Source organism: Octopus sinensis, linkage group LG3 (genome assembly GCF_006345805.1).
Source record: "Octopus sinensis linkage group LG3, ASM634580v1, whole genome shotgun sequence".
Lineage (NCBI taxonomy): Eukaryota > Metazoa > Mollusca > Cephalopoda > Octopoda > Octopodidae > Octopus > Octopus sinensis.
In genome coordinates, this window is record NC_042999.1 from 79,159,468 (window position 1) to 79,178,842 (window position 19,375).

Sequence of the window (19,375 nt, forward strand, 5' to 3'; positions counted from 1 at the left end):
TTACGGATTACTGGGGCTCCAAGTTTATAGCCAAGACGGTAGTTATAGAGCCATTCTAGATTTCCGATGTATATAATTGTTAAAGAGGTCAACAAACGTTAAGGCAAGACAAACTTCTCAAATCATATACGTTATTATTTTTCCAATAATAATAACGTATATTACTTGAGATGTTTGTCTTGCCTTAAAGTTTGTTGTCCTCTTTAACAATTATATACATATATATATGTATAAGTGTGTGTACGTGAGTGTATGTATGTATATATATATATATACATATATATATATATGTATCTTTACATACATATATACTCAGACAAACGCACACACATACATACACACACATACACATGATTTAAATCCATGTGCCATTGAGTTTCAACCCTGTTTCCTAAGCAATATAGAATAGTTTACCACCAAAATGTTGGATACCGGTGGCATGAATGAAAATGTGCCAATTATACGAATATTCTTGAAACAGCTGTAAGGTACACTCTGCATACCGCTCTTCATCTCTTTTAACTCGATGATTTTATCTGTGGTAACTTCCTCGTCAATAACCTCATGTCAGTAATAATTACTTTGCGCCTTCTCCTCGAGTCTACAAGCGTTGATGTCAACAATTACGAATTTCCATTAACAGAACTTTTATTGATCTCTTGTGACTTATACTCTTTTATCCATCCGTTTTTCTCTACATACTGTACAAATATGTCATAATCTGAACCCGCTTTTCTTTTATTTCCTATCATACAGACACATATATACACACAAGTATATCCATATATATCCATATATATATATATATTATATATATATATATATATATATATATATATATTATATATATATATATATATATATATATATTATATATATATATATCCATATATATATGTATATACATGTATGTGGAGGCGCGTGGCTTAGTGGTTAGGGTGTCAGCATCATGATCGTAAGATTGTGGTTTCGATTCCTGGACCGGGTGACGCGTTGTTCTTCTTGAGCAAAACACTTCATTTCACGTTGCTCCAGTCCACTCATCTGGCAAAAATGAGTAACGCTGCGATGGATTGGCGTCCCATCCAGCTGGGGAACACATACGCCATGAAAACCGGGAAAATGGGCCCATGAGCTTGGCTAGGCTTTAAAAGGGCGCATTTATCTTTTTATTATATACATGTATATAATGATAAGTTTGATGCCCTGAAATTGACGGGGAACGTGTTGGAGTACAATACTTACATTTGTCGCTGAAAGATGTCCCGCATCCATATTGACATTCACAATGCTACGCAACTACCTGATCCCAAGAGCTCTAATAATTTCCATGTAAATGCATACTTAGTTTCTAAAGTTATCTATTTAATTTCACTTGAAACATGTGTGTGTGTTTGTGTGTGCGCGCGAACGTTTGTTTTTGCACAAGTGTGTGTGAACCATTGTATTTCAACTAATTGTAATTGTTTTTTTAATCTAAGTCATTTGTTTGATACTGTACTGAGCTTGGTAATTCACTATCATATTTAAATATCTAATACCGACAAAACCACTATTTTTAGGTTCGATTTATTTGATCGTAATGTACTATGGATACCTGTCGTATTAATTACAGGAAGACATAATTGAACCTTGTAGATTTGAACTGAATTTACTGAAAAGAGAAACTGAATACTATAGGTGTGAATTGTGAGATATCGATTTGCAGAACGACTAACGTTTCGGACTGTTATTTACACCAGCGACAAAAGGCCACACTTATACTCTTTGTTCAAAGGCAAGACCTCCATTAGACTTTTACTCCAGGCAGAATTTTGAATATTTTTCATTCCCCTTTTCTCAATTTATTCTGTTGTTGCCAAACTAACGGACATTAGTTTTTTTTTAATGTTTCAGTCACAACCCTCAGTAACGTAATAGTTTTTTTTTTTCAATCTAAGTCACTTCTGCCAACTTAGCCGTTTTGGAAGAGTTATAATATTTCGTGAAGATTCCACATTTTATAATCGTATTTTCTTGATTTTTAATGTATAAGTGTTATATGCTGATACAGTCTCCCATTATATTAAAGATTTCGTTTATGTCTTCGATTTCCTTCTGTTCTGAAGTGTGATTAAAGCCTAACGCTTATTTAATTTTATTGAAGATTTCGATCATGCTTCGATTTGTTTCCATACACATGGCTATTTAAAGCATTGCACACAATCTTGTTTCATTATAGTTTAATTATATATTTCGATCATGTCCTCGGTTTCTTTCCATAGTTAAGTTTGTTTAATTCGAAACACAAACTTGTTTTATTATATTAAACATTTATTGGCTGCGAGCTGGCAGAAACGTTAGCACGCCGGGCAAAATGTGTAGCAGTATTTCGTTTGTCTTTACGTTCTGAGTTCAAATTCCGCCGCGGTTGACTTTGCCTTTCATCCTTTCGGGGTCGACAAATTAAGTACCAGATGCGTACTGGGGTCGATCTAATAGACTGTTCCCCTCCCCCAAAATTTCGGGCCTTGTGCCTAGAGTAGAAAAGAATATTTTAAAGAAGGCGGCAAGCTGGCAGAAATGTTAATACGCCGGGCGAAATGCTTATCGGAATTTCGTCCGTCTTTACGTTCTGAGTTCAAATTCCGCCGCGGTTGACTTTGCCTTTCATCCTTTCGGGGTCAATAAATTAAATACCAGTTGCGTACTGGAGTCGATCTAATCGACTGGCTCCTTCCCCCCAGATTTCGGGCCTTGTGCTTAGAGTAGAAAAGATTATATTAGACATTTCGATTTTATCTTTGAATTCGTTTGATACCCAAGGTTCTTTAAAGTGTAGTAATCGAACACACGAACATCGTGACAATCAGAATGGTATAGTTTTAGCCATAAAAATTATTTTGTATAGAAGATAAATATAAAGTAGTAAGCTTTATACTTTCCGCAATAATTAATAGTCATTATAATTGAAATTGCATCAACCACAACTGGGCCACGTTAAATCGTTTTATCAGACAAGATTCACTGTGAACTCATAATGAGTGTATCGCATATCTATAGGTTATATCTGTCGCAGTAGTAAATTATGGCCACTAACATAGGAGAGACAAATGATGCCGCGCCCAGAATCAGTTGTTCCTTTACAATTTCATAGCAATTTACTTAACATTTATGGTTAAATGTATTTTCGATTATTAATTAGAGCTGTTTCAGCTCATCACGTGACCAATTTTAGCTTTTGATGCAAGTCCAAGCCTGAAATCAGAATATTAAGACAGTTTAGTATATAATCCTGATCTTGACAGTGGGGTAGTCTTAGTTCTAACAGGTAGTGAATTATCAGAGCCAATAGAATACTGCGCAGCCGGCTCACTATATTATGATATTAATACTAGTGACGACGCCTTGTATTCCTTCGATGTCAATAAACAGTACTTGCCAAGTAGTGGGGCTGTTTATTCTCTTCCAACATCTGTCTAGTCTATCTATCTATCTATCTATCTATCTATCTATCTATCTATCTATCTATCTATCTATCTATCTATCTATCTTTCTGTCTGTCTGTCTGTCTGTCGGTCTGTATGTCTGTCTAGCTATCTCTTTAATATATCACTAATACATAGTTTTAATGCTATAGTATACTATAAATTATAATGAAAGATTTTAGTCAATGTTGTATGCTTAGGTCTAAACAAAATGTATGCATGTAAGGAAACTGTTGACGCATCAAAGCCAAAATGTGTTATATATGCTCAGTAGTCTATCCCATTTTCATAAACCCTCAGTAACAGCACATTCATAAGTATCTCTGTGCAGAATTAAACAGAATACACAACCTTAGACTAAATCCCAACACCAGACAGAATCGAGTTCAACTGACGGCTCATTTTCTGACCACAAAACATTGTATATAAAAACGATTTTTTTCTACACCTGTTTTTCATTCAGTGCTGGCCAAAAGTTTATAGACATAGGCTATAACAATGACTTACATATATTATGAAAGATTAATTTGATTTCTCAAAGTAGTAAATTTGCCTCACTCGATGTGATTCTAAAAGAAACGATTTAATGCATCTTCCTGGAGTGGTAGTCTTAATCGGTCATCCATGATTTATAGATTTCATTGGTTACCTGGTTTCACATCACTGCATTGCTCAGGGGTATCTTTAGCAGAATCCAGGCTGTTTTTATAACATCCGGATCGTTTAGTGTAATTTGTCATAAGGCGGGTTGCTCCGCTATTTCAGCAAACTCGTGAGCTAATTCACTATTCATTCAACATGGCTTGCCCTCTGAATCTTGAGCTCCTACAAAACTTAGTGGGTGTTGATCTTCATCCTTTGACTAACAATTTTAAAAAGTCATAAACAAAAATATTAATTGATTAATAAGTGTTAATAATAATGTTTGTGTTGATCTTTTTGCGTTTTTTAATATTCATGCAATACGTATTCTACGTATATTTGTTAATAATTTTATTTGTGTAAAAAAAATTAAAAATAAAATAAAACAACATGCGTACGTATGAAGACAAAAAGGTATGAATAATTGTTTTTTTTTTTTCAGTACATATATAATTAACTGTCTCTTCTTGCTTGTATTAGTGTTGGTTTTGTATATGGATTTTTGTAGATGTGTATGTGTGCAAGTATGCGGGTATGTTGTTTTCTTGTGCGTCTGTGCAACTATGCATAGCTTTATTTATTGTTTTTTTATTTATATATGTTATTGATGATGTTTTTCTTGTTCTTCAGCCTATAATGATATGCAAGCAAAAATAAGATATTTGGGGAGAAATGTAAGAATACAGAGAAATTAAAAGAGGGTGAGTGGTGGATGGTTTTAATTAAGTAAATATGTAAGTAAATGAGTGAGTGAGGTTGTGAGTTTGAGTTTGAATTTCAGCTTGAGTTTTTAGTTTCAGTTTCAATTTGAGTGTGAAATTGAGCGTGAATTTTAGTTCCAGTTTGAATGTGAGACTGAGCTTCTGTCTAAGATTGAATTTGAATTTCAGTACCAATTTGTATCAGTCAGTTGTGAGAGAAATATCGGGGAGAGAGACAAAGAGAGAGAAAGCGAGAGAGAAAGAAAGAGAGAGAAGGGGAGATGCGAGGGAAGTGTTTATATCGCTTGAACATATATATTTTTTCACAGTTTTAAAAAATATCTTGTATGAATATGCATGTGTGCCTGCGTGTGTGTACGTGTGTGTATGCATGCGTGTGTATATGTGTGTGTATGTGTGCACGTATGTCTGCATTGAATCCGTTCTGTTCAATTGTTTTATGTTCTATCAGGGGTGTACAGTTCATGTTCCAGTCTTAGCTTCTTGCAATTTAGTTTTCTTCTCCAAAGTACTGAAGAGAAATTGCTTCACTGAATATATATATATACTTTGTATTTTTTCTCAGTTTCTTTTTTGTTTTACTTTTTTTTTCATTCCACTTCAGCCATCTTGTTCACATTTTATCATTATTTCTATTTTTTTAATTTTTAATGATTTAAAAAACAAAAAAAAAAACAAAAAGAAAATCCATTCACATAATTGAAATTGTTATTGTTACTACTGTCATTGTAATAATAATAATAATAATAATAATAATAATAATAATAATAATAATAATAATAATAATAATAATAATAGCAATAATGATGATCATGGTTTCTAACTTAGGCACAAAGCCACAAATTTGGGGTGGGATGATGGTAAATAGTCGACCCAATATTTAACTGGTGCAATATTTTTATCGAAACCTCCCAGAAAAATGAGATGCCAAGTCGACTTTGCGGGATTCGGACAGAGAACGTAAAGGGAAGACATTAAATACCACAAGGCATTTTATTCAGCTGCTCTCTATACCGCCTCTGCCACTGGAACCCGGCTAAATAATAATAACTGTAATGAATTTAATCGAGGAACATCTTTGATGACCTTCAAACACTTCTATGCAATGTATTTTTTTTATCATCTTTTCTTTTGTCCAAGACGTATATTAATCCTTGTTTTTTTTACGTATGGAAATTTCTGATGAATATCTCAAATCATGAATAATATAATAATAATAATAATAATAATAATAATAATAATAATAATAATAATAATAATAATAATAATAATATAATCATTGTCATCGCCTCAGTTTGTATGTTCGTTTGGTTTCTTTGTTATTTTGGTTGTCTTTTTGTTTTGTATTTTTTTACGATTCATTGTCACATCCTTTATTATCGTTCGCAAATTTCGACATATGCGCCGTTGCTTTATATATTTTTGATATGTGTATGTGTCAGTGTCTGTTTATGTAAATATGCATCTGTGTGCACATGGTAATGTGTGTATGAGATAACAGTAGCAACAACATAGCAGTCTCTGTAGCTCAAATTGCAGCACCAAGTCTCTGAATGAGTCGAGTCTGACGAAGTGCAAATGTGTGAAAAACAACTGGGCAGTTCTTTTGCTTTCCTTTGTTGTGTTTTTTGTATTATTTTCAGTTCTTTACTTTTATAGTTTTAGTTTTTGTTTTTGTTGTTACTGTTCTTTATGTTTATTGTTGTCTTGCTTTTGTTGTTGCTTATTACAATTGTGATGTGTCTTTTATAACTGTTTTTATTGATTGATCCTGAGCCGCGGAGGGTGATATTACAGACGTAGTCTTGGGCTAAATCCGTCGTGGCTGTTGAGCAAACAAGACGCCCTGGTACATGATACCGTTGATCTCCATACTGACCACTAGTGAATTGTCAATCTCCGACCGACCGTCATCTGAAAAAGAAATAATAATAATAATAATAATAATAATAATAATAATAATAATAATAATAATAATAATAATTCGACTTTATTTGCGAATTTATTGTACAAAAATGGTAAAACATGATGGTTAAATGATTTGTTTGTTGTAGAATATTCTAAAATGTGCACTAAGTGGAATCTGTCTATTATTAGAATCTCGTACGTGTTGTTGATGAATTATCTATATTTTTGTTTGTCTCATTCAATCTTCTTTACATTCAATAACATAAATTAATTTGTGTATGTATATGTTTATATAATTCTGTTTTATTTAAATTACATGCACATGTGCATGTGTCTCTTCTTTCTTCATCCAATATTTCCCACTTCCCTTCTTGCGCTTTTTCTCTTTTCCCATTTTATGCCTTTCAAGGCACTTTGTCTTCCCCTACCTCACTACTACCACTATTTTCCTCTTCCTCATATCTCTTTTCCCACCTCTTTCTCTCGCAAGATCACATTGTTTATCTCTTTTCTCTTTTTTTCTACCTTATTTTCTCTCTCTTTAACAACCTCCCCTTTCTCTCTCTCTCTCTCTCTCTCTCCGCCGTACGATACTGTTTCTCTGTATCCACAGCACAGTTTCTATTCTCTCGTTCTCACATTCCATCCTCTCTTGCTCTTTCATTTTCTCTCTCACTTTCTGCTGTTACCTCCCATCTCTATCCTTGTCCTTATTATTAGACCGCAAAGCGTCTTATGTTTCACTTTTCTTCATCTTATTAAATATTTTGAACGAGATGCAGAAACAGTCGGGAAACCATGCATGCGTTGACCCAACACATACACTTCACAAATACACAGCAGATCACAAATACACAGCAGATCAAAATGTATGGTGATGGAGGAATCACAACAACACACGCAACCCCATGGACATACATACTTAAATCAATACATACACACAAACAACCACACACATCCTTCCTGCTTCCATATAATATAGACGGAAACTTGTGCACAGTTCCATAGACAACGTAAATCCAGCTAAACACACAAATACACACACACACACATACTTGGTTCCAAACACCCACAGTAACGTAAAACCATGTACACACACATACATAAAACCACGCACATACTCAAACTCGGAAAAGCTCACACAGCTTTGCCGATTCTTAAAGGCTTTAAGTCGCTCAGATTTTGTCTAATTAGACACGTGAAACTTTAGGGTTTCGAAACCGAAAGTTCCAGCAATATAATATGGAATGAAACGTGTCACGCGAAAACTCTCAACCTCTTCGTTCTTCAGCCTCTCTGTCTGTCTGTCTCCTCCTTCATAGAGTAACTGCTGCATTTATTGAGTATTCAAACATTTTGGCTGTTTGTTTCTTTGGAGACTGTCAGAATGATGTAGACGCCTCTGATGAGAACCCAATAAGGTTCGAAAATTGATTAAAGTTGTTCATCGTTTTTTCAGTGTGAGGAGAAATGGCTAAATGGCTATGGAAGGGTGAAAGATAAAGCTAACATCGATTTGGATTTGAACACAGAAACGAAAGAGCTGTAACAACACTGTATAATGTTTTTCCAACTTCTCTTGATTCGTGAGCTGGTGACAAATTATACTTCATTTCTCTTTACTTCATTTAACGTTGCTCTAGCCTATTCAGTTGAAATGAGTGTCAGCTCTCTCTCCTACCCTAGCTGTCATATGGATTTTCCGCTGGAACAAGGTTTAGAGTCTCAAGTGTGTCGGTGTGTCTGTTCGCAACAGCAAAGACACCTAAAAGAGACAGTGGTCGCACGGTATATGCTAATAAGGTCAAACTCGCTTGCGAGTGAGGTTGCGGTAGAAGAATAGAAAAATTATCATGATTTACTGCTTTTGGTATTGTTGTTGCTTAACACAAGATCAGCCCTAATGGAGCAAAGAGCAATGTTACGATCAAAAACATTCTTATCGTGAGTACACACTCATCTTCCTTTATGTTTGAATTAAGAGCGATTTGGCTGCTATTTCTAGCAGCTATGGTTTCATTAATTAGGTACAAACAAATTGTTATCCCTATTGCTCTTTATTCCAAGTCGGTCCTGATAGAACTGGGCTCTGATCAGAAACACTCCGGTTTTAACCATCACAAATTTTTCGTTCATCAATGGGGTACACTATCCCATTAACCTTTCTCTGTTTAAAACAGCTGGGTTTGGTTAGAGGAAATTTAACTGCAGTTTGTAGCAAGTCGAACTACAGTTTTGAGGCGCCATCGTCGACTTCAAAAGCCAATTATTTAAAAGAAGTGATATAAGTGACATTATAGCTCGCTTCCTGATTTTTCCAAATGGTTTATTATGTGCACGGTGTAGAAATTTTTTGAGATAGCGTTAACCAAGAATCGAAAACTCATCTCGAGTTAAGAGCATACAAACTCTACATTACTCAGAACAACGAATTAAAATGCCAACATATATATATATATATATATATATATAATATATATATATATATAATAATAATAATAATAATAATAATATAATAATAATAATAATAATAATAATAATAAAAGATGGGCTACAGCAAATATTCTGCTCAATACCACAGATTTGCTTGTCAGTTGTTTGACTTTAAGCAGTTGAGCATGTCCCTTAGTGGCTGACGATATGTGCATCTCTGATTACGAGCAGAAGTAGTAGGGGAGCATCATAGCCATGTGTTGAAAGGGATTCTTTGGGGTTTGAATAATTCACCTCTGGAAACATGGGTGGTTCTTTCAACATCCTGAAACAACCCTTATTCAGGGACCTTTTGAGCGGGATGGGCTACTCAACCTGAAGGAAATTCTAACTGGGCCCCACCTGCAAGGTCATGTGCTGTTTATCTTGATATGAGATCACCATGTCGCGCACATATGGTTGTGATGCATGTGCCTGGTGTACCTTTATCAGACGGGTAGTCATGATGGGTATATTGGGCTTCGTATATTTTACCCCAGTGTCACTTTGATGGCATGCACTGCTCTCTCACTCAATAATAATAATAATAAAGGATTTTGTTCTTATGCATCACTATCCTAATCACCAGTAAAAGAATCCCACCAACAGTTGTAGCAACAATATGGAAGATGTCTTAAAACTTGAGCAAAAATTATTGAAACATACTTGAAAGCTTCCTTTAATAATTATTTTACTTTACTTCTGTCTTCTCTCTCCCCACTCTGTGTCTCCTCACTCTCTTTTTATCTATTCTGTCTATCATTCTGTCTTCTCTCCTCTCTTATCCTTCCCTCTCTGCTTCTCTCGCAATTTCTAAAAGTTGTGTTCTATCCACCGCTTTTTCCTCCACCTATTCCCTCTTCAACTCCTCTTCTATCTGCTTCTTTCTCTCTCTCTCTCTCTCTTTCTCTCTCTCTCTCTCCAGCTGTCTTTCTGTCTGTCTCTCTGTCCTTGAGTGTGTTTCCATCTTACTCTTTTTTACGTATCCTCTATTCAACATCTCTCTCTCTCTCTCTCTTTCTCAAAATAGTTTTGGTTTTGTTTCTCTCTCGCTTCCTCATCCAACTTAACTCAATTTCTTTGTTTTCTCTAGTAACACCATTCATTTCTCCCTCCCTCTGTATGTCTCTCAATTTTCTTCTGTTACTGTCTGTCTATCTGTCTATCTGTCTCTCTCTTCCTCTCTCTGTTCAGTTTCTAAGTCGGCCGAACGCTTTATTAACATCTTATTGTTTCAACTTCATTATTCTTTATGTACGAAATGTTTCCTTCTTAATTCCCGCATCGACTCCACGTCCTTCTCCTCTAACCACACTCCTCTCCTTACCCTGTCATCTTATCTTCCCACCACATACAACACACACACACTCACACAACAATATACACACGCACATGCACATACAAGCACACACAGACACACACACATTACGGCTCCTTTTTATTACGTCGTTCGTTTTCCTTTTTCTTTTAATTCCTTTGAGTTTTTCTCTTCGTGGTGGTCGAAGTTATTGTTGCTGCCGATATTGTTATTGTTCACTGTTCTTCCTCCTTTCCACCATTTTATATATTTCCAAACTGACACGCATGCGCGCACAAAATGCGTCTATGGGGAAACTCTACGTGGTCAATCGATTTGCTGGACATGACAACCAAATCTTCTTCAAATCACATCCCGTTGTATTACTAGAAGAAACGTTGGATACTACCTATGGCCCAGGATTACCTGTCTGTGCATAGGAATTAAAGCAGGATTGACATGGCTGGAATACTTTTCCTTGAAAATCTGCTCGATCATGTTTGAGCTAGGACTCAGCAACAACGACACATATACACGTATAATCATATATATATACACACACAGGCACACACATATATATGTGTATGTATGTATTTATGTCCGTACGTATCTATCTATCTATGTTTATGTATATATATATATATATATATATATATATATATGTACTGTGCTTCCCAACCACATAGTTTCGGGTTCAGTCCCATTACGTTTCACCTTGGGCCAGCGTTCTCTACTATAGCCATGAACCAACCAAAGTATCGTGAGTGGATTTGGTAGACGGAAACTGAAAAGAACCCGTCGTATATATATATATTCTCGCTTTTTTTACTGTACATTCTTTTCTCTTTACATTATGTATTTCTTTATTCTTTTCTGTCTTTATCGGCGGCATCTTTACTTCTTCCAATTGACTTTTTCACTCTACTTCTCACTCATTTGATAGTCCTTCTCTCTCTCTCTCTCTCACTCTCTGTTAACTTATTTTTCTGTCTCTTTACGCTCAATCACATACATACATACATATATATATACATCCATCCATCCATACATACATATATACATACATGCAGACAGACAGACACACACACACACATTCACACACACACGCACACACACACACACATACACACACACACACACACACACACACACACACACACACACACATTCACACACACTCTTTGCTGATTTCATTTTCCTATAATTTCTGTTTCTTAATTTTATTTCTTCTCTCCTCTTTCTCTAACTTCTCTTATAAACTCTTTCATTTTTACCTATTTCTTCCCCCTCTTTCCTTCTACTGTTATACAAACAGTATAAAGAATATCCATATTACTCTCTCTCTCTCCTCCTCCTGCTCCTGCTGTTCCCCCTGCTCCTCTTCCTCCTCTCTGTATCAGTTGCTTTCCATTTAACTCTAAATGTCTACTCGATAACTTCCACTCTTACTCTCTACTCACAGATCTCCCACTTTTCTGTCTTATTTCTTTCTCCTCTTTCATTTTATCACTTTTCTTTCCTGATCTCTCTGCTTACAAATTATTTAATTTCTGTTTCATCTCCTCCCTCCCTCTCTTCCTTTCTCTCTCTCGTTCACTCTCTCTTTTTCTCTCTATCTCTCTAATTCTATATATCTAACTTTATTATAGCCACTATATATATTTTCATCTCTCTCTGTCACTTCTATCTATCTATCTATCTATCTATCTATCTATCTATCTATCTATCTATCTATCTATCTATCTATCTATCTATCTATCCATCCATCCATCCATCCATCTATCTATCTATCTATCTATCTATCTATCTATCTATCTATCTATCTATCTATCTATCTATCTATCCATCCATCCATCCATCCACCCATCCATCCATCCATCCATCTATCTATCTATCTATCTATCTATCTATCTATCTATCTATCTATCTATCTATCTATCTATCTATCTATCTATCTATCTATCTATCTATCTATCTATCTATCTATCTTTCTATCTACCCAGCTCTTTCCCTTTCTCAATCATTCTGTGTTTAAGACAACGTCTATAAATCAGAATTATAGATGGAACAGTATTTTCTCTTTTCTAAATGATTACAGGAGAAAATTGCAAAACAAGGTCAGAATCAATTGCTTGCTACAATGTAATGTTCTTCGAAAATTCTAAATTACCATTCTTTAATGAAAAGTTCCTACTTTTAAAACTTTACTTCCTTCCAGAAACTTGTTTTATTGTCTAGAACTTTACGCCATATTTGCTGTTAGTCTCCCCAACAATAGCCAATAAATTAAGTTAACCTTGAAGCTTTCCCTAAATTGTATTCCATACATTCCGCCTATGAAGACCACACTTCTATTTCCTCCACTGAAATATTTTCAATCATAATTTTATCTATTTTGTTCCTTCAAATCGGTCATCATGTTCCTAAATTTCTCACATACAAGAACTATTTTTTTTTTAATTCATCCATTCAGAATTTTTTTTTCTGCTTAATTCATTCATTCAGTCTTTTCCTTCATAAACTTTCTTCACACCTAGCTATGCAATATTCATTTTCAATTTCACTCATTCGGATTTTTTCTTCAAATTCGTTTTTTCACCTTTTCTTTCAAAACACTTTCTTTAAACATGCCATTTTCTTTGACAATAAAATTATCAAACATACTTATTCAGTCGTCTCCTTCAAAATGGTTTTTCAGATTTGATCTTTCGAAATTTCAATGTTTTTCTTAACTCTTCAAATTCCATCATACACCTACTATTATCATTACTACTACCATTATTATTGCATTGATATTTCCTGCTTATTTTTTTCCAAACTTTTTCCTATCAAGTTCTTCAAGTTTAATCTCAATAATTTTCTTAAATTTCTCTTATTTTACCCTACTTTTATTGCCTTTCTTCAAAAATTTCATTTATAAATATATACACCACCACTCCAGATCTCTGCAGTGTATATATATTGGAAGATTTCTCTAAATCTCGATTTTTGCTAACATGAATATTCTTCCCACTCACTTTCTCAAACTATCATCGTTATACATGAAAGAAATTAACAGCAAATATTTCAGATAACTTTTCATTGAGCCAACAAAAACAAATTCTTCTACACAACTACAAAGATATCAAGCTACATTAACAGTGATTCATCAATAGTTTGAAAGTAACACCTTTAAAATTCAGATTAAAGGATACGGCACTATAACGCCAAATCATCTAAAGCTTTAAGAAGAAAACAAAAGGAAAAAAATATAGTAAAAATAATCAATGAGTATATCTATTATTTGTGACAAATTACTAAGTTGCAATGAAGACAACATTATCCGATTGTTTGTGACAACGCGCACTCAGCTTTTTTCTTTTATTGTTAGTTGAGGTTTTTGTATTATTTTTTTGGTATCTAGTTATTCTATGCAGAGATCTATAGAAACAATCAAGAGTTGGAATTCCATGGAGGTATATGAAAATACACACCTGCCTTGATATACGTGCAAACAAATATACTTATATTATACATATACACAGACGCAAACATACATACATAGGTACATATATATATATATATATATATATATACATATATATATATAATATATATATATATATATATATATATATATATATATATATATATATATAACATGTATACACAGACCAATGATATGTGTGTGCATATATATGTATATATATATACACACACACACATTTACATATACACACACATTTACATATGTATACATATATATATATATAAATATTCATGGACACATAACACAAGCGTGCGCACATACACATATGCACACATAATATAATATTGAGTACTTTGTACCCAATGTCGTCTGTAAATACTGCATATTATCATTATTATATGTGTAGTCTTCGTGAACGTGTATGTACGTCTGTTTGAGTATATATGTGCGAGCATAGATAGCTAGATAGCTAGATAGATAGATAGATAGATAGCTAGATAGATAGATAGATGGATAGATGGATAGATAGATAGATAGAAGAAGTTTGATGTGTGGGTGTGTCTAGGAGAGCAAGCTATTATGTATAGAAAACTATACTGAACTCATACTGAACTGAAAGAAACTTTGATAGAATATCTCAGACATGCGAATCCAAAGACACACCTTACGACGTTAGAGCGGTATTTTTAGAGCGTTACAGTATTTTTTCTGATTATCTGCGCTCAGTCTTACTATGAAACTTGGCTACACTATAATATAAGAGAGCTGTGAGAGGCCATTGTTTCTGCATGACGTTCTTTCAATCCCATCTTAGGTCCATATGCCGTAAAAAATTGATTTTCTATATATACTATGGGGCGTTAAGATATACTTGAAAAAACCTGACCGCGAGGTCTCTGTCAGCCCAAATAAGTTAACTGATGATGTAAATTTATTATTCTACAGTTCTCTAGGTTATGCTGTATATGTTTTTATAGCTTTGTTACTAATGATATATCTGATTTAAGGAAATCTGAGGGGAGTAGGCTAATTGATACTACCGACACTGGTACTTTATTTTATCAGCCCCGAAAGGATGAAAGGCAGGGTTGATCTCTGCGAAATTTGAAATCAGAATGTAAATAAACGGATCAAACAACGCATATGTTTTCCTGTAATCTAGCGCTTCTGCCACCTCACCGCCATTTTAATATTGGTTTGAAATTTTGGCATAAGGCCAGCAAGTTCGGTGGGGAGGGTGTAAGTCGATTACATCGATCCCAGTATTCCTCTGGTACCGATTTTATCAACCCCAGTGCTCAATATGAAAGGCAAATTCTAGCTCGCTGTAAATTGCACTCAGAAAGAAATACTAACGATGCTACCAGCACGCCGCATTTTTTATATTAATAATTAAACGTAATGTGTGTGTATATGTGTGTGTATGTGCGCGCGCGTGTGCATGCATGTATGTATGCATGTATGTATACATGTATACATATGTGTGTCTGTGTTTCAGAAAAATTTCATTTTTTTTTCTTATCCCACCCCAGGAAATATAATTACTCACTCCTACTTGTAATTTTAATGTGAGCACTCGGCATTCCGGCGTGAACCAGTAGTCGTTCCTCTTCTGACATTGCAAGACGTTTCCTTGGAGGGCTTTCTTCGACAGCAGCTCGTGAAGCAGCTTCCATTTTTCGGGTCGCTTCTTCCATCGCTCTAGATGCAGCTTCCATTGCCAGCGCATCTCTTTCTGATAGACTACGTGACTGCAGCGGTGTTGATGGCATACTGTCATCATCTGTGAAAATAATGGTAGTGATAACAATAGTAGTAGTAGTAGTGGTGGTGGTAATAGTAGTAGTAGCATTAGTAGTAAAGATAACATCAAGAACAACAATAACAACAACGACGATGATGACGACAACGACAACAACAACAACAAATAATAATAATAATAATAATAATAGAAGTAGTAGTGGTGGTGGCGGTGGTAATAGTAGTAGTAGCAGTAGTAGTAAAGATAACATCAAGGACAACAATAACAACAACGACGATGATGACGACAACGACAACAACAACAGCAACAAATAATAATAATAATAATAATAATAATAATAATAATAATAATAATAATAATTATAATTATAATAATACTTTCATACAAAAACAATGAACGGGTGACATTTCATTGAACAGTATAATCAACAGTCTCCAGTCCGTAGTTGGGCAAATGAAACGTACAAATAGCTTGGGAATGGGTGCCCCGTTCCAGCGGTTTTCCATCAAGGACCCAAAGTATAAACGTTAGGGAGAAAGAGAAAGAAAGAAAGCGAGAGAGCGAGAGAGAGATATAAATGAAACAAAAATGTTTCTCAATGCGGAGAACAACATCTTGAGTCAGTAGATTAACCCACAGATCCAGTCACCTGTATTACTAGGGGCGAGTATTATGCTCATTCATGTGAGTCACTCGCGTCACTCTCAACGTATTTCAGTAAAAATACTGAAGAATAGAACCACTCTCTTCATTCTTACCATTCTCCCCAAGATTTATTTAAAAGAAAAATGATGAAGAATTGGTGACAGTAGTCGTTCCTCTTCTGACATTGGTTCATTTCAAAGCTGTCCATCACACTACTTCTTTCAGTATAGCGATGAGATAGATGATAATTGTTTGCTTTCTCGGCTGTGATGAATCAGTGATAGAATAAGCTAATAACCATATCCGTCCTTCATGCGATAAGAGCTATTTGATGCAAACTTACAGGTTATAAGTACTTGGATACAGCACAGAACATGTGCATATAGATATTATAAACGTAGAGAGAGAGGGGCATAAATGTGATACATAAAAGTTTGATGCACAGAACATAAGTACCCACAAACAAACGGCAAAGAAGACGTCACTTAAGTAGGATCAAGGCACCTCCTGACTCTGTGCTGGGAAAGGAGTCATCTACGTTCTCCTTGGTTCCCCTAGCTCGTCTACCCCTCATGATAATTGTTCTGAGAATGAAGCGACATCATTTGTCTCTGCTTCCGCTTTAACTATTTTCGGAGCTTCGGCTGGTGCAGCAGCAGCAGCAGCAGCCATGGTCACTTGCTACTGTCTTTTGTTATCCCCTTCACTTTTTTTGCATTTCTCTTCTTGAACAAGTAGATACTGATTCTTCCTGAGAATTCCTGAGTATAGTGTCGGTAGAATATTCGCTAACTTCGTTAATTGAACGAATAGGCTGATCGTTAATGGAACAAATTGAAACTCCTCGTCCAAAGTAACAGAAACCATTTGTATACAATTTCACATACACACATAGACACATATATGCACATACATATTTTGATATCATAAGAAATTACCATAGTCAGTCATAACTTTCGCTCTGACGTCACATCCATACAAAAGCCCAAATGACTTAGCACGTCGACTCTTATGATATTAGAAAATATGTTTATTTGAATTTTCATTTCGTATCGAGTTCTATCTATGTCATTCACATAATGTTGTCATCAACGTAAGATTATATATTTGGCATACAGCCTTATTTTAAACACATACATTACAAAATGTGTGTCTGCATATGTATGCTTAGAGAGCGGGGAAAGATAAGACAAAAGAGAAAGAGAAAATGTGATAGTCAGCGAAAGCTAAAATAAAAGGAAAATGGGTTTAAAATGTAAAGAAAAACATATTAAATAAAATGGGAGCATTTATACCGCCTTGAATTTGATGAAATCAAGGTCCGATCGATACGTTGTCAACATAAAAGTTTGCAAAAATGCTAAGATCTAGGATTTCGTCACCCACCTTGATACTTTAAAATCATGGAATTCAAAATGTTTGCTGAAGTGACAGAGAGCATTCCAAAAGACAAAAGAACAAACAAGTAAACGAAATTAGTATGTGAAGTAATGGGAAAAATCGATAGTCAGAGATAGATTGCCTTGTTGGTAGGAGACTCACTATTTAAAAAAGGATCTATAGTTCGAACCCTTTCACCTCGTCTGCACTAGATAGTTGTATATCACCTGTAACCAGAAACGCCCAGTATATCTGTCAATACACATGTTATTTTTACGATGTATCACGCCCGGCCTAGCAGTAACTAGTTATTTGTGGACTTCCTTCATCAAAGTGCTAATCCTCTAGAATTAGCTTTCCTTCCCAACCAAAGGTTTTCCTTTAGACATTGACTTACAAAGAATTAAACATAACATCAATTGTATCTATCCATTCAGCCCTCACAGATCTGTAAATGTTACAGGTGGAGCTAATTCTAATTGCCAAAACCATCTTTATACTGAGTTTATGGTTGAGCGGCAAAATCCTTAGAGCTTGCGGTATTTGCTCCAGATCTCTGCGTTCTGATTTCAAATCCTTCTGAGATCAACTTTGCCTTTCATCCTTTCGGATGTCAATAAAATAAAATACGAATCTGTGACGGTAGACTGGTGGAATTGTCCGAGCATTTCTCGGGGTATCTTGTGGTATATTTTCAGACTTTGTTTTGATCTGAATTCTTGTGAGGTAGATAAAATCCGACATATACCAGCAAGCATTCGTGTCAAGTCTTCAGACTATTGATAATCTTCATGTAAGCACTAAAAAGGATTAAGGTTATGGGCACTGATCTTCCTTTTTAACTAAACAGTAAAAAAAAAAAATGGTGAGCACTTTTAGTTCTCTCACATCTCGATTTCCACAGTTCTACGTTGGTGTTGTTACTGTGGAACAATATTTACTCTGGTGTGCTTATTTTCTTGATAACATTTATGGATTCTATTTTACGTTTAGCAATAATCATAAAAAGCGTTATGGAAAAGTACTCTCACAAACTTTTCCACATGTAATCAGTCAGCAGCCATAACGCCCAAAATGTGTTTTACCTCTTCTGACAGACATGATAATAAAAACGGATCCTGTTTGCATGATTTGAAGAAAAATAGTTGTGATGGTATTTTAAAAGTCAAGAAGATATGTATGTGCCAAGCAATTTATAGCAAAAATTAGACAGTGAAAAGATTATGTGATTTTCTCAAGGTTGAATGACATAGAGACGTGGTTTGGTTTCATCTAGGAATTGGTCCTGAAATTTTGCTCTCCCTAGAAAGGTTATTGATATTTTACATTAAAGTAAGGCACAAAAGCTCTATATTGTAAGTGATGGGACAGATTATTAGGTATTGGGTATGATTTTCAGGCTTCGCTTGAGAGTATGGAGAGTAGAAGTGAAATGAAATGACATCGATGAAGTAATTTTGTAGCATTCTACTTGTCTTTTTGTACCCTTAAAATTAGAACAAGTTCTGTTAAGGACGTGAAGGATGTACCAGATATTTAATGGAGCCCAGAACCTTGATTCGTGTATGTTAGCAAATTACAATACTACACGTATAGAAGACTTAAGACAAG

The 19,375-nt window shown here is 34.8% G+C and overlaps 1 protein-coding gene across 1 annotated transcript in view; it reads right to left on the reverse strand.

Moving 5' to 3' along the window:
- Nucleotides 1–6,158: 6,158 nt before the first annotated feature.
- LOC115209430 (AT-rich interactive domain-containing protein 3A-like) overlaps nt 6,159–19,375 on the reverse strand; it is a 305,813-nt gene continuing 292,596 nt past the window's right edge. Inside the window, exons 9-10 of the mRNA XM_029777846.2 lie at nt 15,533–15,760; nt 6,159–6,745 (exon numbers count right to left, since the gene is read on the reverse strand). Coding sequence (XP_029633706.2) covers nt 6,642–6,745; nt 15,533–15,760 — 332 coding nt within the window. The 3' untranslated portion in view covers nt 6,159–6,641. The remainder of the gene's footprint in view (nt 6,746–15,532; nt 15,761–19,375) is intronic.